The sequence below is a fragment of the Puntigrus tetrazona genome, chromosome 3 (assembly GCF_018831695.1).
Source record: "Puntigrus tetrazona isolate hp1 chromosome 3, ASM1883169v1, whole genome shotgun sequence".
In the NCBI taxonomy this organism is placed as follows: domain Eukaryota; kingdom Metazoa; phylum Chordata; class Actinopteri; order Cypriniformes; family Cyprinidae; genus Puntigrus; species Puntigrus tetrazona.
The window spans coordinates 20,334,347-20,361,070 of NC_056701.1; the positions used below are offsets into that span (position 1 = coordinate 20,334,347).

The following is a 26,724-nucleotide window of genomic DNA, read 5'->3' on the forward strand; positions in this document are numbered from 1 at the left end:
ATTCGTGTATTTTTAGCTCAAAATTGATCAATGCATCTTTGACTAAAGTTGTTCTCCTACAAAGAAAAAAAAAAAGGTAGTACTATTATTAGTACCCAAAGTTTTGTATAAAGTATTCCTCTACCTGCTGATTGAAATACTGTGAGGAATACTATGACATAACATACTATGAAGTCTTGACAGCATTTCAACAAATGATAGCACTGAAGGCAGAAGTATTCAGCACATAAACATGTTTATTTCTTAATACTTAACCACACAGAGAACACAGAGTGATGATTTACATACAAGGCGACTGGGACGTCCATCTCTTTCAAACCTCGTCCAATCGAAGGCTTCGGTTTAGCTGTTAACCTCATTCTTTATCCCAAAGGGAAGTTAGAGCTAGTCAGCACACATCTCACCGAGGCTGGAAAATAAATAGCTGCAAATGGTCGAATGGTTTTCGAGCTTTTTAAATTATTTTTTTGAATTTTTTTTTTTACATATGTATGAAATGTGACCGGGATGTGTTTGGGTATTTCTCTGTGCTGCTTTTCAGTATTTACATATTGAGGTCTCTTTTGCATTTTCCCCTCTTGTATTCCATCTCGACAAATGGTTCCTGTCATCTCTGAACTCACGTGAGTTTATGGCGAGTTGCTGTCATTCAGTGAGCTGTGTGCTGACGGACTGGAAATATAAAGGTCAGGGTATTTGGCAAAAACTGCGTAGTTCTTTCAGGAACGTAGTTTGGTACTTGTTTAAGCTGTTTATATTTCATCTGAAATTGCCATTCAGTCGTAAGATGCAGGAAGCTCTTAAACTTTGTGTGTTTTTTGTTGGGAGGGGACGTTACAAGGTGGACTGAAGGGTCGTACAGGTAGTTATAATTGAGGATAGGAAAATACAGGCTAACGGGGTCAATATAAGACTTTAAAGGGGTAGTTACAAGGCCGTGGTAGGTTACATAGCTCAGGTACAGTATTCGGGGCATAGTTACAGAAAGGACTCGTACTTCATCTTTGGGGGCGGACTTATAGGGCGGAAAAGGGGGGCAGGCAGGAGGCGTCTGTTCATGTCACTCCGGACCATAAGACACCTGCCACACGATGATATGACTCCTCTCTGCTTTAGACAACGCTGACTTCATCGGAGGAGCTTCAGCATCTGCTTCCTCCGTCTCATCATCTTCACCATCACCTGAGAAAGAGGAAATGCTATTAATGGTTATGGATGACCAAAACAAGCACGCTCCTTTAGTGCGTTAAATGTTTCTCACCGATACGGAAGTCGATATAACCCTCTCCTCCACTGAGCACCAGCACGTTCTGAACACTCTGTGCTTCTGTGTCCGTCGGGGCCGAGGACCCCTGAGACTCTGACGGACTGTCCAAAACGCTACCGTTCAGGGTGGCCAACACATTGCCTGAAGAGAACAGATTAAATGCATGCATGTTACTGTAAGGAAATATATTTCAAATATGTGTTTATATATATATATAGTATTTAAAAATAACACTAACCTGGCACTGACACAAAGAATTTGACGGCGTCTCTGTGTCCATGAAAACAGAGTTGAGCCTGTGCCATAGAGCAGTATGGTATGAAGCTACTCTTCTCAGAGTTACTGTCATCTGCATATACATGGATCACACCCCCGGACGACGTGGGCGACACCTTATTGGCTGCAAGGGAACAGAAGCCACCCATCAGAAAGTGTAATGACCGATCGCAGAAACTCACAGAGACTGCCAGTGCATAAATTTATATCTGCTGCAGAAAAACTGTAAAAAAGAGATTAAAGCATGCAAAAATATCCAGAGATATTCATAAAGACGCAAAAAAACATGTAAAAAAAATAAACTGAATTAACACGATGATAGTACAACACAGAGATGATTCATTCAAAATTAAAACATGCTAAAACCGTTAAGAAATATTCTACTGAACAATGGCATGAATGAAAGAAGAGTGAAGTGTTTATTTTTTTTAGTTACTACTGATTTTCAGTTTTCTAGCTTAAATAGTCTTATGTTTAAAATGTATACATTATTATGTATTTTTATTACATATTGATGTAATAAAAATAGTTTTACTACTAATATTTTATTATATCTTTTCAACACTGAAGAAATTACATTTTGCTTCTATGTACTCAATGTGATGGTACAGTGCATAACAGTGTCAATCACTCAAAATAAAATAACAGAGCCATGTCTAAACTGCTGGCCACACAAGTGAATTTATTTTGAGGGGACAGCAACTTTTCACTGTTATACAAACTGTACACTCACTACATTTCTTCGGTGTTTTCACATGAAAAGATACACTAAAATATTTGTAAAAATGTAAGGGGTGTACTCACTTCTGTGAGATACTGTACGAATACATGTACCAAGAGCTGCTGAAAAAACACAAAGTTCTTGTGTCTGCGCAAACAAAAGCCCATTCTATTCTATATTTGCCTCTATATACCTCTTAATTCCACTCTATAACATAACACTGAATAATGAGGATAAAAAAGACAGAAATAAATAATTTGTGAGCAAATCATGCAAAAACCACTTAAAAACAACTTTATTAAATCAATGAAATGTAAATGAAAGAGACCGCGGAGAACCCAAAATAAGTGTGATAGGACGTGATAATGAAAGCTGTAACACTCCACACTTACCCCTCAGTCCGAGGAGCTGCCCTCGATGAAGCACTACGGCTACAGGAAGGAGGAAGTGGGAAGGGGAACAAGGCAGGACAAGAGAGCGACACCCATGAGACAAAGAGAAAGAGGGTAGTGGAATAATAGTGAAAGAGGAACAGGAGAAAAGCTAGGAAGGAGACGACAAGATGAGGCTCAGGGTTTGTTTGAGGAAGTTGACCTAGCGGTGAATGATCTGGGATGATGACATTAAAGTTTGCAGGTTAATCCCAGGGTGGTGGCAATGAACTCAAGCCTCTTAACTAGCTTAACCGGCATAACTTCCTTGGTCAGCTTCAGAATGAGCAAGAACAAGTTGGCCGACTTCCAAAAGTATCAGTAACAAGCATAAACCAATTTCAGAGAAATGTTTGGGTGATCAAGGAATGGAAAAGGAAATGGTTCAGATGAGCAAGGACCTTGTTAACAATAAAGCATGTGTACATACAAACATCCCTTAGACTTACTTTCAGTCAGAGGGATTGAGATGATGACGCCATTTCCAGTCCCCACCCACAATCGGTTTCCTCCAATCAGCAGCGCAGTTATCCTGACAAAAGAGAAGCCCAACTTCCCTGTACCTGTCAATCACAGACAACACGAAACGTAAAACATCTTTGAAAAATATTAAGCAGGATTAAGCATCAATAAACAGAGCAACGAACAAATTAATAATATGTAAAAAAAAACAAAAAAAAGGAAAAATTAAAAACACATTTTATTATACTTAAAATTGTTTTACTGTACATTTTCTGTTAAATGGCTAAATAAATATAAAAAAATGAATGCATTGCTAAAATATAACAAAATATAAAAGTACCATTTTTCAAAGGATGGAATTTAAGTACAGGTACTAAAATAATCCCTACACAGAACTCTATAAATCAGAAGTGTTGAAGTAACAGTAACAGAGTGAGAAGTGTTATACCCAGCATCTTGCTGACGTATGGCTCGATATCCACATCTTGCAGATGCTGATGTGTGAGAGCGTGGTACAAGCGGAGCGTAGAATCTAGTCGTATTGAAACCCAGACACCATCCCCGATCCATGCCAGCTGCCTCACCTGGCTCTCCTTGCGTGGGTGAGCATCAAATGATTTCTATATGAAGGAGCGAGAAACATAACATGAAGCCCCAAGACAAAGACTAAAACGAGGACATCACATCACTGTCTGTCTGAGACTGGCCTCGATCTGCATGCTCTTGGGCTGGATCACGTGGATCTTGTTCTTGTTGCCACACCAGACTTTGTCGTGGACCACAGCCATGCATCGGATGGAGTGATGGGGTCTCCCCAGATCCATTAGGTGATAGTTCGATAGATCCCATTGCCCATCTGTGTTTACATTGCACATCTGTTACTATAAAATGCCTGAACGAATGAAATAAATCTCTTGCATTTTTCTCACAAATTTAATAATAGGTGAACGAAGCAAACCTTCAGCTCTGTGGAAGATTGCAAGAGTTCCATCAGCTAATGCAACCAAAACTCTCCCCTTCACATGTCTGATGCACAAAGAGACAAAGTAGGAAATTATTGGTATTCTGCATATAATTGGCCTTACTTGTTATCTAAACTTTTTATTCATACACTAACACTCTCAAGTTTGCAGATTGGCAAAGTATACATTAAATTAATCAAATGTGGCAGTAAAGAATTTTACATCTTTAAAAAATTTTCCCCCAAACCTTTGAATGGTAGTGTACATACTTCTTTATTATTATACTTACACCAAACTCAAGACAGAGTCTTTGAGCTTGATTGAATGGAGACATTTCTTCCAGTTGGACACTGCAGAGTGGACATAAAGCCTGTGGACACAGTTTACAGAGACCTTACAGAATATTTTACCTGGTGCATATAATACATGAGATTAGGGGTGGGCGATATGACCAATCTTTATGAAAAACTCAAGTAAACAGTCAGCGAATAAATAAGAATATTAAAATAATTACAAGCAATTCAACAAAAAGTATAGAGCTGCATATGTTGAATAAAGTAATAAAATGCATATTCTTCACTGCGTGAAATAAATAAATATTTATTATTACTTATAATTAACTACGTTTGATTTAAAATAGACGCTTTTATTTGTTTGATTAAAAATAGACGCTGATCTGCCAGTTGTTTACAGTGTAGCATTTCCTGCACAATGAATGGCACAGTAACATTAGTGTGCATGTAATGACGAAAACAGATCTATATCGGTTAATTGTGTCTCTTGGTATAGTGCCCACCCCATCTGAGATAAGAATTTCGATTGTGAAAATGCAACAGAAAATGTGAAACCGACCATCCGTTCTGGGCTCCCAGCCACATGGTCGGGGCAGCACTTGTTCCTGCCCGGTCGTCTCCTGCATCGTCTGAGTCTGTGGGGGCTGATGCTACTTGCTCCTTCGGCGCACCCGTTTCACTGATAGCACGGCGCACAGAGCAGATCATTTCAACCCAACACACTTGCCTAAATCATTTCCTAATGCATTCAGCAAACAGCATACCGTTCTTTTACAGTGATACAAAGAACACTGGTTTAGAAAACTGCAAAAAGCTTAAAAGCATCTGGTGGGCACTTTTTGAAATGTAAAATTTTATCTTTTTGTGGTTCACTAGGCTATGAATGAGATACCTGTGTGTGTTGTCAGTGAAGACGTGCTCGGTGAAAGGTCCGAGCGTGCTCTCTTCGTTCTCATTAGGCTCCGCCTCCTCGGACACCTCAATGGCTTCTGTGGCTTCCTCCGCAGACTGGGACACTGCTAGGCTTCTGCACACCGGAGCTGTAGGAGCTAAACACAAGACATATGACATGCTCCATGCGGTCTCAAAGATGCCTAGCATGCGCTTTCAGTCAGTGGACTGACCTTGGCTTCGGTCCTGCACGGGTGTGTCGGTGCGAGAGGAGCAGTTGCTGCGCACCACGCTGCAGTTAGTGGCACAGCCAACGATGGTGATCCCCGCCAGCATGCCCTCCACTCCACCCTTCTCCTCTGAAGCCCCGTCTCCAGCCTGCTGCTCCAGAAATATCTCACCCGCTGGGTAATCACTCTCACTGGCCGCTACACACACGAGAGACACGAGTTAACCTATCTTGTACAGAGTAACCGTTGAGAGTGTGGTGTTTGTGCACGGCTCCACACTGACCCGGTACGCTGGAGATGCACAGCACATGGGCGTTACACACATTGAACTGGTCGACCAGTGAGCAGGGCTGGTTTGCGTCGATAATGACCACTTTACTGGCTGAGTGAGTGCTGGTCAGAATCCAGACGCGGCTGCTCATGGAGTCAGTCTCGTGCAGCTCTTTAGGCTGAAAGAGGAAAAAGACCAATGTTTAGATGCAGGTTGATTTATATCAGAATTATGACGTTCACTGCCAGCTTTTATTCATAGAAGGAAGGGAAGCAGTAAAATGTAAAAGATGTACAGTGAGTTTATGACCCCTTTGATGTATTGACTAGTGAATTTAGAAACCAATCAAATTACTTTAAAAATACAACAAACGACTAAACTTGAGTAAAACATGATAGGTTTTTGCCTCCCATTTGCTTTAATCAGTGTCATAAATGAGCTTTTTTTCATTAGAAACCTATCAAAAGTGTAGAATTGTCAGTAACTGTATTTATTTTACATTTCTTCAACCTCAATTTCTTTACATACTTTACTTTTTTCTTATGGCTCACAATTTCAATTTTGTATATTTACTATGTTAACTAAAAAAAAAAAAAAATATATATATATATATATATATATATATATATATATATATATATATATATATATATATATATATATATATATATATATATATATATATGCTGATTCGATATACACAATAAACTTTTCATTATTTTCAATGTTTCAAATGTAGTTACTTTCCTGAGTACTCTTTGAAGAATAAGTCCAAAATAACTGAATTTATAAAATATATTTTTGTAATACTATAAAACATTCAGAAAACAAACTTTTGATCAGTTGAATGCATCTTTGAATAAAAGTATTAATTTGTAAAAAAATTTTTTTTACTTTGCTTTTTTTTAAAAGCCGCATACCTTCTTCTTCTCTGGTGAGCTTTGCTCACTCTTGCTGTCTGCACCTTCATCTTCACCAGTCAAAGGATCCGAGCCATTGGACGGCTTTACAGTCTCCTGATTGGACGTCTTCCAGCCAGTGAGGTCCACGCCAGCAGCACACCACAGCTGGAGAACAAGAGTCAGAGTTAATAACTTCAAACCCTCAACACAAACAGCCTGTAAGCCTGTGCGTATCCTATACCTTCCTGTTGGGGTCTTTCTCCACCAGAGGGCGGCAGTACACTGGCACAGGGACATTTTTCATGCGATTATCCTCCTTCTCATTGGCCTGTGAGGACACAGGAGGACAGGGATGTTCACAAGGCCTTTGTCAATAAGATCACTGCCACACACTACAAGCCATACTCGGAGCTCCCATCATGCCCTGGGTAAGATTGCCTTGAACCAGAGCAGACAGAGAAAGGGGAAACCAGATCAGCAGATCAAAGTCTGTTAGAGGGTTACAAGGCAGACGCATGCGCAATGACAAGAGTCAATCTACTGTATAGTCAGCAAATGCCACTGAGAGACAGAGAGAGCAGCAAATCATGATTCAAGGGTTTCTAAGATGGTGGACTGTTTGATACGGACCAGCATATCATGTTACACAACACTGACAGAATAGTATTTCTTACCATCTGAACTTTTCAATTTAAATTACTTTCTTTTACATCGAAGACTATGCTGTCTGTATACAATTAAATATAAAATTGCGCTTTCATTACATTTTAGACATCTGGAATTTGTTTGGAACTGTTAGATCTTTAAAAAGGCAACCCTTGTGAAAAAGAAGTGGGCCTACACTTTAATATACTTTTAATTCGTACTTTCATTGTTTTTGAAATACGGTCAAACTATACTGTACTGACAAGCAGGTATGATAATAAAGATGTGGTAAATTCTCTTTAAACATGTGTGTCATTTAAATATATTTGCAATGCCACATTTCTAATGATAAAGTTGCAATACTTTAAAGTAAAACTTTTTTTGAAGAATCCTTAAGTGAGTTACGAAAAAGCCATTAAAAAAGTGTTTCTTTCTTTTACTTCACCTAAGTGGCCTTTTATTTCAAGAATATTTTTTGTTTTTTTTATTTTTAAATATAAAAGGGAACAAACTATGTTTTAAATTCTAATCAACTATGGCTACTGCATTACTTACCTAATAAATATGAAAAATGTTGAACAAAAAGACTATGTATTAAACCCAATGACCTTTTAAAATTATATATATATATATATATATATATATATATATATATATATATATATATATATATATATATATATATAGTTGTCTTATTCGGGTACAGTAGTGGTATCAGATGGTAATACTACGGTACTCACTACTTCAATATACTATTGCATATCAAGTGCTTATTACATACCATATTCACAAACCACTGTATTTGAAATACACTTTGATATACGTGGTACTAAATTTATATTTCATGCTGTCTTGCAACAATGCTGACATATAAATTATGATGACTGGCATACAATGTATATCAGTCTAGTCTGTAAGCCAAATGTCTAAAATGCAGCAAGTAATGAGTTAACTTGACAGGGTTAGCGAAACAACAGGAAAGCAGGGTGACGGCTATAAAAGGTTTCATTCCTAAAGATATATTCAACTTAGCAGAGACATTAGTTTCTGCTCTGTCAGCTTTCTGCTGCGTCTATGCTATGATTTGCTGACTGAGGCTGAGTCAGGTTAGGGCCGGGAGTTAAAGGGACAGGGTGGGAGAGGTGCATGCTGGTCCTCTGCCGCTCAGACTTGCCTGCGTCCTCTTCGCTGTGGTATCTTGAGCACTGTCCGCCTGCGAGCCGTTCTGTAGGAGATCACAGTTAGAGCCACGGCGACACTGTCACCACGGCAACCCTGACAAACACACTGACACCGTGGCAACCCTAATACTAAGAATACGGATGGACGATGTGGTACTGAACGGCTTAAACCAATTGAAAGGTTATTAAACCTCAAAATGAACATTTTGGCATTAATCACTTACTCCCATGTCGTTCCAAACATGTAAAGGCTTTGTTCGTCTTCGGGGACACAGAGAATACTTTTTGTACACAAAGAAAACAAAAATAATGACTTTATTACACAAGGATAGTTTCTATGTGTATTTAGGCTTTGTTTTGAATGAAAACAGCACATCCGTGTGTCACATCTTTCATACTCTTTTCACAAAACCTTCATCCAAAATATATTAAGAATGTATGTTTTCGAAGCTGAACTGACCTTTTCTGGGTTTGGAACGACATGAGGGTAAGTGACTTATGAAAAAAAAAAAAATCATTTTGATGCGGAGTAACCATTTAATAATATTTAAAAGCTGTTACACAAAACACTATATTATTGTATTTTAAGGTCTTCAGCTTTACAGAAAAACAAGCAAAGACAGTTTTCTGCCTAATTTATGTAAATAAACAATTTACTGATAAAATTAACAATCTGATAAAATTAAGTCATGTAAATAAATAATTCACTGATAAAATGAACACATTTTGTTTTTTCTTTTTAGAAAAATGTACGATTTTATATTTAAGTGTGTCATTATTTTATTTTAATTTTTTTCTCAATTTTATTTCTAATTATCCGTTATTTTCTTTCATTAAATGTTTAAATTAACAAAAAACTTTTAATACTTTTAGTACAATTAATAACACTATAACTGACTCATTATTCTTGTGAAATATTATGTGAAAATCACAATATTTTTTACTTTTTCTAGATTTATAAGTTCCAATTAAGTTCTTGTTAATAATTTCACTACAGTATATAGTTTTGATGGTAGATGGAAGCTCTTACTGCAGACTTTATCTGTATATCTTATGAATACCGGATACTGTTACATACTTTTTTTTAGTATCTTGTAGGGTAGCTAATTCATTTTCTTAACTTTTTTTTCCCACTAAACTGTTCTTGCACATCTTTAACGAGCAATTCATTACCTCACATCAACTCGGATGCCTTTGCTTATTTTGGGAGGAGCTTAACTAAGACTTGCATCCGGGTCTATTGTTATTTGATTTTTTTCTCTTGGATTTGATTTCCTGACAAAACAGAGCCACTTGACTCTCAATGTTGAGATAAACTGCTTAGCGAGATCAGGGGTCAAGGGTCAAGATAAGAGCAGATACCTGTTTCAGTCGGGACGGGACACTCCAGCCACAGGTCTGCATGGGGCCGTCCTTCCGGCGCATGTGCTCACGCACCTGCCGGTACTGCTCTCGACGCTGCTCTCTGCGAGTACAGAGCGCAGAATCGCTGAGGAGAGACGCAACACCGTTACTGGGCAGTCTACGGGGCGAAGAGAAAGAGAGAGGGAGCGGTCAGCGAAAGAGCGAGAGAACCAGCCAGCCAGCCCAGGCCAAAGAGAAATGGCAGACATACTGTGTGATGGGAAAATGTTATATTTTAATTACATTTATGCATTTGGCAGATGCTATTTAGGTGCTGTAAGTTAAAAAATGATATGTGTGTAGATATTAATGTTAATGGTGGGCAAGACAAAGAGATTTAAAAGAACATCTGATATGTAGTTGGTGTCAACTGATGTTTAGAAATGTTCTGACAAATAAAACAACGAAGGCATAAAACTAACATTGATTCATTTGGGAGCAGTGCTACTACTCTTTACTAAAACTATTACAAAGTTTTGTTAACTGAAATAAAAAAAAAAAGCTGAAATAAATTTTTTTTCCAAAAATACAGTTATTCATATCATTATGCATGTTTCCTGAGAATGAAACCACACAACCTTAATTAAGTAATTATTAGAGAATTCAAAAAAATTTATGTTTGTTTTAGAGAGAGTTTTTTTAAATGAGTTTTATTTAAAGGTCTATGATATTTCCTCGGATATCTCCTCCTGTAAGTAAACGTGTGAGTAAGTGTGCAGCAGCTAACAGTCAAACGCAGCATTAGCACACAGCATTTAGCAGGAGTCAGCTTGCCTGAGCGGAAGAAAGAGAGAGGAGACTTGAGGGACAGACGGAGGACAAACAGACAGATACAATGTGTGGATGAGGATGTGAGGGCGTGTGGGACAAAGACAAAGTCAGGTATGCATGTTTCCTCTCACTCTTCAGGCATGAACTCCAGTATGCAGCTGGAGGTGGAGATCTGACACATGGTCTGTGAGCGTCTCTGATTGTAGCCGGCAGGAGAGGGAGACTTGTAGTGAATGTTGACACTGGTGTACGGCCGTTTCACCGGAGGAGGGCTCGCCGATGAGCTAAAGAGACGTGCAAAGCTGGAGAGAGACACAGAGCGAAGTGAGGAGGTAAAGCGACAGGAAAACACATGAACTGCAAATGATAAAATTAGTGCTAGAACTGTTTCACCATTATTAAGATATTTTGGCTATGTGAAATTAAGCCCCTTCCTTACATACTGATTTAAGAGTTAAACACAAAAACAAAATGTTTGAAACCACTGTAATACTTACAACTGCCAGATTATGGATTTCTTCTTCTCTGGTAAAGGAGGACTCTCTCGAGATGCCCTGTGAAAGTGAAACAAACAAACAGAAAATGAAGTCTGGATTGTATAATATATATATATATATATATATATATATATATATATATATATACACATTTTTTTTTTTTTTTTTTTTTACACACACATCTATAAGAATATTCCTAGATGTCTTTGCATGACGAATTGCATGTGATTTTTTTTTACACTACAAATCAAATCAATGTTTGGGGTTGGAAAGATTATTTCATATTTTTAAAATAAGTATTTTATGCTCACCAAAGCTGCACTTATTTGATTAGAAACACTGAAACAGTAATATTGTGAAATATTAACACAATTACTGTACATGTATTTTAATTCTGTGAAGAAAAGCTGATTTTTCAGCATCATTACTCCAGTCTTCAGTGTCACATGATCCTCCAGAAATCATTATAATATGCTTATTTGGCATTCGGGAAACATTTTACATAAAAAATAACCTGCGCTGTGTATGTTATTAATTATGTACACAAGGGTGTTTTGAAAAATTTTATGCTTACAGATGACATGCTTGTCTGAGTGAGAGTTGATCTGGCTGTGAGATTTTATGTCTGTGGCTGCTCATCTCTCACCTGATCATCTCGGTCCAGCGCACAGCTTCCTGAAGCTCCATCAGTCTCTCCTTGTACTGGTTGCGCTCCATCAGCACGCGGGCCATCTCTACACGAGTGAACCGTCGCCTCTGCGTCATGGCCACATCGTCCTGCAGGGGAGAGGAGTACTGCACCACAGAGCCACACACAACAGAGCAGCACCACAAAACACGGCAGCAGTGAGGCGGAGGTTAGTGCATCAGGCCTTCAGCAGTTCACAGCATCAAATATGAGGATACTAAAGCACTGTGAGAAGGTTAAAGGTTTACAGAGCACAGCGTTTTAATTAAAAACTGTTAGAGCATAAAGCAAAGCTTATAAACGTGAGTAGTTAAATCTCTTATATCCAACCAACTTGATTTAATGTGATACATTTAAATTCTCACTTTCAAAGGTCATAAATGGTTTTAATATTATTAATAATATGAGGGGTGAGCGTGATGTTTTTTTTACACAGTGCACTAAACTAAGTTAAAACAAGGTGTTTAGTACCTATTCTGTGAGGGAACTCCCTATTTTTGGAGCAGAAAAAGCAGTGTCTTTGACTTACATCCTCTCCACCCTCATCTTTAGAGTCCTGAGATGCTCCTAAAGCTTCAGCTCTCAACCTTTAATCAAAAGGACACATTCAGACTTTAATTAGATTTACTTAATTAGATAGACTTTTAGACTCATAGAGACTATTAAAAAGACCATAAGCCACTTTCAGAGACACACGGTTTTGCCTTCCACCGTGCTGCTTTGTCTATTGTCTGTGTAAACAAGCTAAATGGATGTGTTTGACCAAATGTCACATATTTTCTGGTGACTCACACATGACACATGGGTTGTAATAACTTTTTAAAAACCATTCCATTGCCACACATCTTATGTCGAAGACAAGACCTGGAATAAACTCATGTTAATGGTAGTTTAAATAGTCTATTATATTAAATCATATTTATATATTATATTATTTATACATTATATAATATTGAAATATGTACACACTTACAACAAAGGCTCTGTAAATGTTTATTGCCTTGGCTCATTCAGTTACAAAATACATAAATCACATAAATAATAAGAGATATTAGAGCCCTGAGGATGACAAGCCTAAAAAATGTATCTTCTTCACAAGTTTGTTATCTTAACAACAAAGAAAGTGACATGTAATGGTGTTGTAATGGAATCAATAATATAAAATATTAGGGGGGATGGTGGCAGGCCTCTCCTATTATCATAATAACAATTACATAAGAATAAAATTAAGCATATTGTGTTTGCTATAATTAAGAGATTGAGAAATAACAAAAATGTTGATGTTTAAATTTACAAATGAAAGCAGGATAAGATACTGAATGACGTCCCGGGTTGCTAAAGACCTGAGATTAAAATGGTTATTAATGACTCATCTTAAAACCTGTCAACAAACGTCAATGTCCTGACAGAAAGATTCAGTGTAAACAAAACAGACAAAAGATCCAGACCTCTTTAGCTCCTCCTCCAGTTCTTTCACTCTCTGGTCCACTTTGCTCTTGGACTGTTTCACAGTTTCCAGCTCTTCCCGGAGAACTTCCTGTTCGCTCGACAGCTCATCCACTTTAGCAATCAGGTCATTCTTCACAATATTCAGGGCATTCCTACAGACATCAAATGACTGCATTAGAGCCTGAAGACGGGGCACATAAACGCACATTCTGTCTGTCTTTGTCTCTTACTTGGTCTCCAGTAGTTGTTTGTTCTCTGTTAGTAGATTTTCCACCTCTTTCCCCATACCTGCGAGGGATACAGTGTTAGCAGGAATAAAGACCACCGTGAACTCTTTCCAAATCTCAGAAAAACAGGCTAAGGGACAGCAGATTCAAAACTACATCACGATTGTTTGAAATTAAACCACAATCACAAAGAATTACAGTGCTTCAGTAGCTATTGAATACTAAGTCAGTCATATCTCCTCTTTATTGTAAACTGAACAATGATCTTTAAGGGTTTTATTTACAATACATCTAAAGGGGTATAATAATCACATATTTAATCACAGTCTAACTTGATTAAAACGAACTGTAGAACATCCAAACTGACTTGGTAATATGATTCATATGAGCCGCAAAGCCATGCATTCGAAAGCACAGCACTGAGCAGCCGAAGTTAATAGGATTAGAAGAGCAGAAGCACAGGAGAACATCTCACCAAAGCATAGCTACAAATAAGAAGCGTATCACAAGGTCCTACTGAAAATAACATGAGGGGGAAAAGGAGGCTGTGAGCCTTACCAAAGAAATCATCCCGGACTGAAACAGAGAGCCGAGGAGGAAACAGAAGGAAAGTGGCGAGGAAGGAGGAGGCAGCCAGATGACAGGAGGAGTAAAGATGAGTGTGAAGACAGGAGAGAAGATAAAAGAAGATAATGATTGAAATGAAGAGAGATGGAATTAAAAGAAAAGATTAGAGAAGAGAGAAAAACAAATGGACAGGTACATGTTAGATATTTATCATCACACACATACAAATACGCACACACACACACACACACACCTGATAATTGCTTTATATAACAAAATCAATAAAACAAATGAACAGCTGTCACTTTTACATTTAAAAGTATATATATATATATATATATATATATATATATATATATATATATATATATATATATATATATATATATATATATATATATATATTTTTTTTTTTTTTTTTTTTTTTTTTTTTTTTTGAGCTATTTATTAAATAAAGAACATACACATTCAAGAGTTTGTGGCTATTTCTATTAGAATATATTTTAAAATGTGATTTATTACTGTGGTGGCAAAGCTGAACATCATTACTCCAGTCTTTAATGTCACACAATACTTCTGAAATCTATACATTAAACATTTCTTATTATTATCAGGTTTGGAAGATGTTTCGCTGCTTACAATGTTTGTGGTAGTTGTGATACTTTCTTTAATTAATAGATTTTTTAATGTAAAAATCTTTATTTTTAGAAATGTTGAACAAAAGTTTCTATCAAAACATAAAAAAACTTTCTGGCCACATTGGAACAGTACTGTATTTTTAGACATTTTATATAATCTTTTGTGTTGTGTTTGTGTATATATATATATATATATATATATATATATATATACACACACACACACAGTCTTTATACATTGTAATGTTGTGTTTCTGAGGTACAGTTTAATGTGTTTAATGTGTAAAGTAATATGACTAATTGTGTTTCATGTTGATGTTAAATCCATGCAAAGGTCATGAAGAGCAAAAAAGAAATGAGAACAAAAAATACCAACCAATCAGTGATCAGATACACACCTGAGAATTCCCCTAGGGGCGTGGCCGAGAGAAGCACACACAGGAAGGAAGCACAGAGAGGGGTCAAGGGTCAGTGAGAGAGACGGCCAATCAAAAGAAAGATCCACCTTCACACTGAGATAAACAAATCAACAGCTCTACCTTGATAGTGAAACAAAACAAATCAGAAAACTGCCAAAAGAAACAACTGCAATTACTCAAACGAAACAACTCAGGATAACTTCAAAATGTGCTTATAGGGGCAGGAGGTACAGCCATGAAGCAAGCATGATATCCCAAGAGACCTTGCTTTTCGGGATATATCCAGCAGTGTGGCTTCCTGACAAAAGGCATGCAGTTCAAAGTGTAGGGAACAAAGGCCTTTAGCCACCGTACGCTTAGCAGTGGTACTTAAAATATAAACAGAAATTGAAAAATGGTTGATCTTAAATGCAGGTAACACATAAACCAAGGTAACCTGCATTTACGGGAAACTGTCAATCTGTGGAAGTAAAATGTTCAATAAAGGCTCTTCGCTGGACCTATGAAGCTTACCGAGAAGCTCCGCTCCTGCGTCCACATCACCGATGATGTCAGACTTGGCGTCTTTGATCTCGTGGTACAGAGAGTCTGTGTTGATGCCGAATGCCTCATTCACTATGCCCTGAGAAGGACTTCAAAGGAACAAGTGCTTTCGTCATCATTTCTGTGCCTTGTTTCACTTCAAAGCTTAAATGTTTTTAGCTGAATTCTTTATATTACACAGCGCTTTTTGACGCTTTTTTTATTCAGTATTTAATTGTGTGAACGATATGCGTCTGTCTACCTGTTTCCTCCTCCGAAGATTCGAGGGTCCAAGCACATATCTAGCTCTGGTGTTGAGTCTATGATTTCCTGAAACTCCGACCATTCGTCACTACTGCCCATACCTAAAGGCACACAAATGAAGACATTTTTCTGTAATGAACAATTTGACTTCTGCAATCTGTAGAATGCACACAAATGCCTCATGCCTTCACCTGACATTGTCAAATCAGGTTTCAAATTCAAATTATCATTATTATAATTATTAGTGTTATCATTATACGAACACTATATAATCAATTCATTACAGAATTCATTCGAACTATTACAAGAATTAAACATTTGGTAAATATTATCATATTAAATGATTAATTTTATTGAAACAATGTTGTGGACAGTCTTTAACTTTCTTTTAAAATATAAACATTAAAGAAATTAAACAAAGTTTGGAGTAAAACACTTCAGTAAGAATGCATTAAACTAACTGCTGACTGTAATAATGTGACTGTAAATAATTGACATTGTTACAACAAATATATTTCAAATAATAGGATATTGTATTCACTGTATTTCTGTTATAATAAACACAGCCTAGGTAACCATAAGAGACTTCTTTTAAAAAATCTTGCTGACCCCATACACTTCAATGGAAACATGTGAGGATATATATTGATACACTAATGAATATCACCACTGGCATCTGCCCTTAAAAAAAAGTTTGATCTTTTATTCAGTGTTTATTCTTTATCTCAGTTCTTCCTTTCTCACCAATGCTGACGTTTCTGGTTTCCTGAGAGACCTGCACCTCCATGTTTCTACTAAGACGCTTTGCATTCTTGTGGCGTGGCCCCCGGGGTGCGTCGAACCCTCCCACCGATACCAGCCCATCATTCAGAGGGGTGACTGTTGCCGAGGGAACAGACGAGGTGGGAGTGTTTGATTTGCTCCCTGTGCTGCTGGGTGTGGCTGCGACCGAGTCTGAATCTGAGCCATCCTCCTTAACACAGAGAGAGCGACATATCACATACAGAACTCAATAATTAACACACTCTGCCAAACTTCTAAACGTAACCTTCTAAACTAGTTCATTTGGTATTGCTTTAACTAGTTTGGCTGACAAACATTTATACAAGCAAGGCTTGTACGATACAAAAATGTATTGTAATACAAATACGCAGATATAAAACATTTACAAATAATAAAATATCATAAAGTACCACCTCATCCTTCCAGTTTCAAGATATTTATCTTTAAAAACATTCTATGGCAACATATAAGGTCCACAGATTAAAAAGAAAAAACAATCTTTGTCAAACATAACTTAAACTGCTTTATACTCATGTGACTTGAGTCATTTGGAAAACAGGAAGTGAAGAATCGCATTTTCATCTCTTCCTTCAAAGAACAGATGTATAGTGGGCACAGCTGACAGATGAGATACAGATCATTAAATCAGCTTTTTGTTTCAGTTGGCTAAAATAAGACAAAGGCGTCAAAAGACAAAGCAGAGGATGGACCAAACCAAAATCATAGACCATTGGAGGCCTGCTGGTGTCCATCAAAAAACCACCCATGGACCTGATCTTGACATGAACAGGCATAAGGGGGCGTGGCTGAGAGAATGATGATTTTCACGACTCCTCCTGCTTTAGGGCGGAGTCATATCTGTCACACCTGGTAGCCAGGGGCGTAGACAGGTCTGCTGAGATCACTGGAATGCCAGACGTCTGACGAAACCATTCTAGCCCCCCCAGGACCCCCACGTACCATGCCATCTCCGCCAGGAAACAAACTCAGTGATGGGGGGCGATCTGTTTTACTGCAGAAAAAGAAAGAGAGACGGGGAAGGTTAAATGTAAGATAAAACACTAAACCGACACTGGCACATAAACATGAGCAAAAAAACACAAGGGACAGGGTGAAAACACATATAGACACAAAACCACAGAGGAGAAAGAGGTAGAGGTTTCTCAGTCTCTGACTTCAAGGGTCTTTTTTGCATTTTAAAGGAGTAAAATGGGAGATATAAGAACTGCAGGGAGACATGGGGGTTTGGGGAGCTGTCAGAGATTGCAAGGCATTTTTACCTTTTCCTCCAGTTGTGTCGTTGACTGCAGAGACACACACAGCGGCACACGCACAGAAAGAAAGAAACAAAAACAAGGTGAACACACACACACTCACAAACACAGTCACATTATACTGACACAGAACATAACGTCACATCACATACAGAACATAAATAATACATGCAACTGACTTGTGCTGAAATTGAAAACATGATGAAACTGCAAGCAACTACTTGATTGTCGCAATTAGGCACTGTGCAGCTGGAATACTAATAATTTCATATTTCAAGTTATTTTGTATTTCGTTATGTTAATGTGTATGTATAAAATATGGGTGGGCTATTTTACAGCAGGAATATTAAGACTCCTGTCGCTTTAAGGGCTTCTCAGATCTAATAGACTGTTACACAAGTGTAAAAAAACTATCTGAATAATATTTGTTATATCTGATACAATCACGCTGTGATTAGATCGTTCAGTGCGTGGCACAGCACCAGCTGCTGAACTCAAATCTGTGTTCGCTGGCTGAAGCTGAGCCAGAGACAGAAACATTTGTAAAGTTGAATGTGATGACCAATCAGAGACGTTCAGATGAGTCATCGCTTAAATGACTCATATTCAATACAAAGTCAGTCATATTAAAAATATTTTATGGCATGACACCCCTATCTGGTACATAAGTGAAACGCGAGGGTTTTATGAGAAGTTAATAGATTACACTATTAGTCTACTTAGTCCATCACCCATTATCCACCTTGTAAAAATTAAAAAATGGGTAAATTCTATGGGTCTAGCTTCCGGTGATATTGAAAATGGGTGTGTCTTATGTTATTTTAATGTGTTATCTTTATTATGGACAAACTGGTTTGTAGTGCAAACAGTTTTACCGTTTACTGCACTGTTGTTATTCTCCTCATTATTTATCTATATAGTCTAACAAGCCGGATAGGTTTACTTCCGCGTTGAAGAAAAAGGTGGATGGATCAAATAGCAATCTATACAGGTGCAAAAACCATTCAGGTGTATTTAACGGTTTAAGGTCTATAAAGACACAAAATTAACTAATAAAGTACTCCCGTATTCTGAAATGTACTGATACGTGAGAGCTTCCTGACTCTCCATAGACAGCAACCAACTGTAATGTTCCCAGGTCCAGAAACATATGACAACCAAGGACGTGGTTAAAATAGTCCATGTGACATCACTGGCTCAACCTCAGTTTTGCGAAGCTACAAGATAATAACATTATTCAGCAATTCTTCTCCTATAAGTTACTGCATTCTGCTGTCTTTGAGAGAATCAAATACAAATTGTTTTTTTTGTTTTTCTTTCAAGACAAAAAAGTGCTCAAAAAATGTTCTCATAGCGAAGGTCTTACGGGTTTGTTTTTCTTAGTAAAAAAAATTGAAAACTGCAAGTTTGTTTGATGCTTATTTAGTTGAAATCAACTGACTATGTTTAAATGAGATGTGTTTAATTAAGTATGACTACAAGCTAGCCACAACTCTAGCTCTGACTAAGCAAGACATGACAAACTGTCACTGAGCATCATCACCCAGCGCCTAGCAACACTGTCTCCAAGACAACTGTCTAAATAATGGGCCATTTTGCATCATCAAAATCTAAATCATCCGATACGTGCACCCAAAATATACAGTCAATATACAGTCTCAGCTCACGCTCCATACATGTTTGCAGTTCAAAATTGTAACTATTAAATATTAATTGTAAACATTAAATCCTGTTTAACAACTAATTAGAGGAATTCTTCTAACTGGTTAACAACAAAAAATGCTTATTCATTAAGCACAAAGGAAACATGCAAAACACGAATGAATTCCACATGAACAATTTGAACTCTTTGTGTAAATGAAAGCTTGGAACGGCTGCATCATGCGAATTATACAAGTTACTCACGTCCGTCCACAGCCAGTAGACTCGGACTGATTGCTGCCTGACTGTTGCATCTTTGAGCGCTCAATGTGTTCCACATATGTCTGTATCATCTAAAGAAAAAAACAATGTCAGTGTATGTTCTGACATTTTCAAGAAGTGAAGCTTTGTATCTGTAACTTTCTAGGCATTGCTAATAGTGTCCCCACAACTTAAGACTAATGGATTTCCACTACATTTCCACTCATTTTCCATACCAAAAAAGAAATGTATCAAAATCACAATAACAAAAAGCTATTTGAGCACCAATAAATATTTCTGTTAAAAAACAAAAACAAAAAAAGGACATCCAATATGGAAATTTCCATTAATGTTCATAATATTTTATATACATGTCCATCACTTTTCCTACATATTCTTTATCCTTTTCTATTAACATGCAAACCCTGTAAATTCAAGTTATCATTCTGTTCCCGGGGGGATTTTGCTCACCTCTGTATGGCGCTGGTGAAGGGCATTATACTCTTTCTTCATGTCTGATTCTCGTTCTTCCAGACGAGAGACTGCAAGAGAGGAACATCACAAATGCATAGTGCAAGAAACTAAAATCTCTGTTTGTGTCTATTTGTGTGCGCAAACAAATGTAGTTGTTCACACAGACTCACTCTGGTCGGCATAGTTCTTGGTCTTCAGCTCGAGTTGTTTTGTTTGTAGCTCCAAAGTCTCCACCATGGTCTGCAACTCCTTCTTGTCTGCCTCCAAGGCATCTTCAAATTCAATGAACTTCTGTTAAGACACAAACACAAACATCCACACAAGGTCAGATCCTTTATCCTTTATCTTACAGCCTGAATTGGAGGGATGAAGGGATGGATGGATGGATGGATAGGATAGATAGATAGATAGATAGATAGATAGATGTGATATTTGTGATATTTATATAACACTGCAGTGTGTGTGTGTGTGTGTGTGTGTGTGTATGTAAACTGATTTCAGTGCAAAATTGTCCATAACCACATTATGAAGCAGAACATCACAAGGTCAAAAAGCATTTTTGAGAGGGGACTGTTCTTCGAATACAATACAGTCACATTTAAACACACAGTTACCCGGGTACATTACACACACGCACACACACACACACACACACACACACACACACACACACACACACACACACCCAAGTGCAGTGTGTGGTGACTTTGAGCTGCAAGGATTTAAGTGGAACACAATAGGCTCTTTCTGCAGTGCAGCCCAGCCACAAACAGCCTCCTGGAATTCAGTAATCCCAGCACTGCAAAGAGAGGGAAAAAACCAAACACACTCTAACACTGTACATTTCAAATCCATTGAACACAATCACACTAGGCCGATCATGTCATTCTAATGAGTGGTTTGACTTTTCTAGAGTACTATATACACCTCATATCCAAAAGCACGTCTACATATGGGATTACAGAGGCATTAAATGTTATGTAATGGTTTTCGTAATGTAATTCCAGAATGCTTATTTACGTTCTTGCTATACCTTGACATACCAATCTCCCCCATTCAATACTGCTATACTTTAATTATGAGTGGCCATTAAAGGTGAAGTGTCTATTTTCTGCATCACTAGTTACACTGAAGGGAATACACGAAATAATGAGCGTTTCACAATTGTCTGCAACTGGTTCACCCAAACTTGCGTCTCTGGATGAGATTATATTACTGTGTCAGGCTGGTTGGGATGCTGCTAAAATAATTAATAATATGCAAAGTTACACATTTTGTAGGAAGTAACTTACAATCTCGTTTGCAAATCAAGCAGGGGTGGGAGATTTTGATGAAAACAACTGCATGTGACAAGCTGGAGTAGAGCCAAGTGCACCTGTTATGCCTCCATGCATCAGAAAGATGTGTTACGGCGAGAGTGCAGCAAAAACATTCTTATGCCTTCTGTATGCCGTAAATAACCTAAGCTTTTGTACTGTTAGATGTCACTTTTTCTAAAGCTACATAACAGCTAAAATTGAAATATGCAAGTTCACTGTAAAGATGTTCAATTAGAGTTATTAGACACTGATTTCTCCCGTGAGGATTAATAATCCAATTATATCAAGATGTCTGACATTCAGAATATATGTCATACATGGATGAGTCTATATGAGAGGAAGACAGCGAAAAATACTTAGGTGGATGTTCTTACTGTGGCCATTATAGCCTACTGCCATAATCCCACAGGATGTGAAACTGGAGAATGCTGTTTACTCCCTCTCTCCCTTCTTCCATCCCTCACTATCTCTCTCTCTCTCTCTCTCTCTGTGCTCTCTGTCTGTCTCATAACATGAGAATCGGGTTACAGCGTCAGCCAGCCTCCTTCTATAAGAAAATTGATTACCCATAATCACCCTCCCTGCCCATCATCCTCCCACTTCTGCCCTCTGCACCCCAAGCAAATATGTCTTTTGCACTGCTGCAATAAAACACCTATTCCTAACACCATTTTATTTTATTAATTGTATCATTTTAAACCATAGCCTATTTCTTTCCGCAGTAGAAACAAGTCTGCCACATGCAAAACCCACTGCTGTTGTCTATTATCTTTCCACAGGAGGCTGCGAGTGGGAAGATGCGCAATACACTTGAGTAAACAGTTTATTATATAGTTTATAGTATTAATATATTTTAAGAGAGCGTGCATAAAATATTGTCTAGAAATAAAAATAAAAAATGGGGGAAGATGTCATTTAAAAATGCATAATCTTTGGAATAAATGTTGAACAATAAAATATAAAAAAATATATATAAAAATAAAAACGAACATATTTAGAAAACATAAAAAACGTTAAAATAAAAAATAAATCTAGAATAATAATAGTAATGTGGCTGACTTTCATGTTGAAACTCCAAGACAAAATGGAAGCAATCAAGTAATGGGTGAGAAGCATCACTGCAGTTACTGCATTTCATAATCACATGGTCCTTCTCTGTAACATCTACGACACTGAAAAACAGCCTGTACTTTCTCTTTTTACCGTCTTCTGATACAGTAAGCTCTTAAAGTACTGTGACAGATCTATCATCACTTAATCTCCATTACATATCCACACACTAAACCTATACAATGACAACAATGACTTAAGACTTGTGCATTTTGATTACACCCTGCTGTCTAAATTCTGCTATAAAGCTTAGCACAAGGAAAATCCCAATAATGTTCCGGGAGTGCAGTCGATAATATAGTTACATTTGGAAAATGTGTTAGTGTGTAGTGGTGATGCATGTGAAGAGTCATAAAGGGCATCTGTTCCCTGTAGCTGTGCCTGTGCTGACACCCAAAAAAGACGAGTGTTTGTCTGCTTATTACTTATGTATAAAAATGCACGAGGTGATCTTTTGTAGTAGATTTGGAGATTTATTTCCAGTCATCATAGGCTGAGCAACGCATGCAACTTTCATTACGGGACAAAGCAGAGGAATTGAAGGAAGAACTGTAGTGAGGACCAGTTTCTCAAGCGGACATCCCAGGGTCAAGGACAATGAACTGACCTGGTCAAACCACAATAGTTGTTTACAACATGAGCGTCTATGTGTAAGTAAAGCAAGAAGGTGGTATTTCCAATGTGTCTAGACAGACTCTACTGTGTCGTATTTGATGCATGAACTTCTAAGGTCTGCAAATGATCAACATCATCAAAAATGATGTGAAAAACCTGTTGCTCACAAATGTGCCTGTTGTCATCTAATTGATAGTTTTCAATTAGTAAAAGGCATTTTAGTATGATTCTAAAAACGTTCCCCTTCAGGCTTGCTGTACACACGTTTTTACAGTAACATAGTAACCTTGTAATAGCTAACCCTGAGAATAATTCACTGTGTTGGAATAGTAATATTTCACCTTGGTTTACCTGATTCTCGAAGCATGATTTTTTAAGGAAAAGAATTGCTACAAGGTAACTATCAAATATGTTACAACAGGCTTTAGAGGAGATCTCTCAGTCATCATTGTGCTGCACTGCATTATGTTATGGACCCAACAAATAACACTACAGAGCTTTGAATATAGCACCATACATTTAAATGTCGTCTTACAAAGTAATATTTTGAGAAGATTGAGGCCTCGTTTCACAGACAGGGTTTAGACGTTGATGTAAATGTTTGTTTCTCATCTTTGAATAAAAATATATCTATTTACTACGCTTGAGCATCATATATTCACTACTAAATTGGCTATGAAAGCCTGGTGTATTGAATATGATATAAAAACATAAAACACGGTTGTGCTCAAGAATTGAGGAATACGCAAAGATGGAAACATTTATGGATGCTCAAGGCAACACAATGCACTAAGAGCTGAGGGGGTGTAAACTTTTGAACAGGATGATTATGTGTAAATGTTTTTCTAATTTTGTTTAAAGATCATACTTTTTATTTGGTAGTGCACTTAAGAATACAGTTTTCCCTGATCACCCAATTCAAAATGTTTACACCCCCCTTCTCGAACATCAGTAAATGTTTTCACCTTATACAGTGGTTCTGTATGGGTTATATATATATGTGTCACTGATGTAACTTGTAAAGGGAACAGCTCAGGACCAACAAGGAGCTCATGAACAACCATCACAACACAGAAAATTACAGAGGAAACGACATGGATTATTAAAGGGTTACTCCAGGTGTAAACGTTTAAACAGTGTCATTTTCATAAATTCAGTTTTCAAAATTCATTATTTTGTCTTGTGGAGAATATATAAACATCTGTTTTGTGAAATAGCTTATCCAGGACAGTATTACACCAACAATACCATGCAATTTTCAGAATTACTCTTATTTTACAATTATGTTACAATTATCAACATTGCATATTCTGTGTGTACATTTTTAAGCTGTTGTGTGTGTGTGTGTGTATATATATACACACACAAAATAACAAAACGTATTTTATATGGCAGGCCTTGCAGGGTTAAAGAGCCGTGGTGTTTACAGGGCCCCTGTAAACGTTTACAGACCCCGTTATGACCAAATAATAAAAGGCCAGTGTACAAAGAGAATGGAGGGATGTGTGATGAAATGATAGCACTGTTATCAGTTTACCTCCTCCGCCTGTTTGCGCAGCGCTTTCTCCCGTTCGTACTGCGTGATGAGCTGCTCGTTGTCCTCCTTGAGGAGCTCCAGCTCCACCTCGTGCTCCTGGTTCTCCGTTAGCACCGAGTCGAGGTTCTCCAGGACGTTGACCACCAGCGGCATCAGCTCCTTCACCACCTCCTCGTCGTAGCTCTTGATGAGGCGCTCAAACTCGCGGTAAATGCTGCTGGCCAGGCCCGACACCCGCTCGGACATGACGGACACGGCCCCGTAGTCATCCTGGTACACCACCTCGTCCAGCTCCATCATCCTGGCGGCGTTCGGTCGGGGCTCGTTGCTAGAGAAGGAGTAAATTAGACACCGGAGACGCGAATCGAAATGGCGAAACGGCTTCTACGAGTTCATGACAATGTCATCAGGTGCACATGATGCCGCTTGGCTCCACGGCCCGCTCGCACCAGCGATAGCCGGATTTCGGGACGCACGAACACCTTAATATTCAGTATTTGTCGATCAGACGGAGCGCTCGGGAGGGGACGAGCCCTCTTCGCCGCCGGTGCTCCTGCGCCACAGCGTCGGCGGCTCGATCACACGCGCCTCGCCGCTCGATGGCGATCCTCCGCTTGCGTCCGTCTCATCGCTGCGCTGGAGCCGAACCCATCGCATCGCACCGCATCACGCCCAGCGAGAGTCGCTCCGACGATGCACCTGCCTCTCAACAGCCGCAGCTCGCGAGCCCAGCCATTACCGACGAATCAACGGAGGAGAAAAACACCCGGGTATGAATAAATAAATACGCGAATAAATAGCTGGCGGGCGATGCGCCTGTGGGCTTGCGCTGTCACTGACAAACGGAGCGTTGTGCGAGGCTGGTCGTTTTTGGCTTTACCGATCAATCCGGCGGCGCGTGATGCCGTTTCCGTCGGTGACTCTCGCACACTGACGATGATGATGGTGATGATGATGATGATGGAGGGGGCAGCTGACGTCACAGCGCCATGTCTCATCGCCGATGTGCTCCAACAACCATTAACGATATGAATTATGCCATTTAATGTATCCGATGCAGCGGACAAGCGTTTAACACGAGCATTAGTGCACTGATTAATACATATTTTTTTTACTTTTAACGAGCTTTTTTTTTTAATCGACACAGAAGCCAATAAACCAGGGGCCCGGGGAATCACGCTCGTGAGGTCACTTTCCCCGGTTGAACATAATCGGTTTAGAGCATCACAGAAACAATCTTTTTTTAGGGCCGACCGCAAAAGTTCTCGCCAAGCCCATCACAGATTGCATCATGTTGCTCTCCAGCCCCCACGCGGCGTTATAAGGGACTGCGATCAACTCAACCGGCAGTGTGTGGCAGCCTGCGGCACACTTTAAACATTATCACTCTCCTAACGAAATATGACCGTGACAGGCTGTGATTCAGCCCTCTGGTGGTCTTTTATTTGTGAGCATGGCGCAAAACTTAGTGAATTTTGTGGCACTTGTTATATGAACACGCAAACACGTTAGAAACGTGCGACGTACAAAATAGTTAAGTGGGCCTAAAAATGGCTTCTATAAGAAATAAATAGGAAATCTCAAAAATCGCTAAATACATATACATATAAATATGTTTATTTGACACACGCACTGGGGGATATATACACCCAGACATCTAGGACTTTCCTGATGGTACAAACCTGACTTTAACGCATGCATTTGCTGTAATTTTAATTAAACACTGTATTAA

The 26,724-nt window shown here is 38.4% G+C and overlaps 1 protein-coding gene across 16 annotated transcripts; it reads right to left on the bottom strand.

Annotated features, from left to right (window-relative positions):
- Positions 1-216: 216 nt before the first annotated feature.
- On the bottom strand, positions 217-26,328 carry mapk8ip3 (mitogen-activated protein kinase 8 interacting protein 3). Of its 16 annotated transcripts, none has more exons than XM_043233896.1 (34): positions 24,993-26,075; positions 20,582-20,702; positions 20,409-20,479; positions 19,941-20,029; positions 18,042-18,065; positions 17,629-17,773; positions 16,723-16,951; positions 15,977-16,079; positions 15,706-15,824; positions 15,172-15,183; positions 14,127-14,144; positions 13,572-13,629; positions 13,341-13,493; positions 12,422-12,479; positions 11,851-11,981; positions 11,205-11,261; positions 10,839-11,009; positions 9,895-10,021; positions 8,526-8,576; positions 6,948-7,034; positions 6,725-6,871; positions 5,817-5,982; positions 5,537-5,731; positions 5,305-5,461; positions 4,972-5,091; positions 4,409-4,489; positions 4,116-4,183; positions 3,865-4,013; positions 3,606-3,777; positions 3,145-3,258; positions 2,657-2,695; positions 1,506-1,667; positions 1,262-1,408; positions 217-1,182 (listed from the first exon to the last, which is right to left on the bottom strand). In XM_043233896.1, exons 1-34 carry the CDS (start codon positions 25,290-25,292, stop codon positions 1,061-1,063), a joined length of 3,963 nt encoding a protein of 1,320 aa, XP_043089831.1. In that variant the 5' UTR covers positions 25,293-26,075; the 3' UTR covers positions 217-1,060. The 16 variants fall into 16 exon arrangements, with proteins under 16 accessions (XP_043089831.1, XP_043089825.1, XP_043089828.1 ...); XM_043233890.1 differs by having other exon boundaries at positions 9,895-10,054; positions 24,993-26,070; XM_043233893.1 differs by having other exon boundaries at positions 11,851-11,999; positions 24,993-26,070.
- Between the last annotated feature and the right edge of the window lie 396 nt (positions 26,329-26,724).

What these genes read in the sequence shown, in the direction of transcription:
- mapk8ip3 (XM_043233889.1), bottom strand. Translation starts at nt 25,292, where the DNA reads ATGATGGAGCTGGACGAGGTGGTGTACCAGGATGACTACGGGGCCGTG. An exon ending in CTGGAGGAGGAGCTAAAGAG is followed by an intron (nt 12,480 to 13,340) that starts GTCTGGATCTTT and finishes TTTTGATTAAAG; the next exon opens with GTTGAGAGCTGAAGCTTTAG. An exon ending in CCAAGAGCATGCAGATCGAG is followed by an intron (nt 3,778 to 3,864) that starts GCCAGTCTCAGA and finishes TCCTTCATATAG; the next exon opens with AAATCATTTGATGCTCACCC.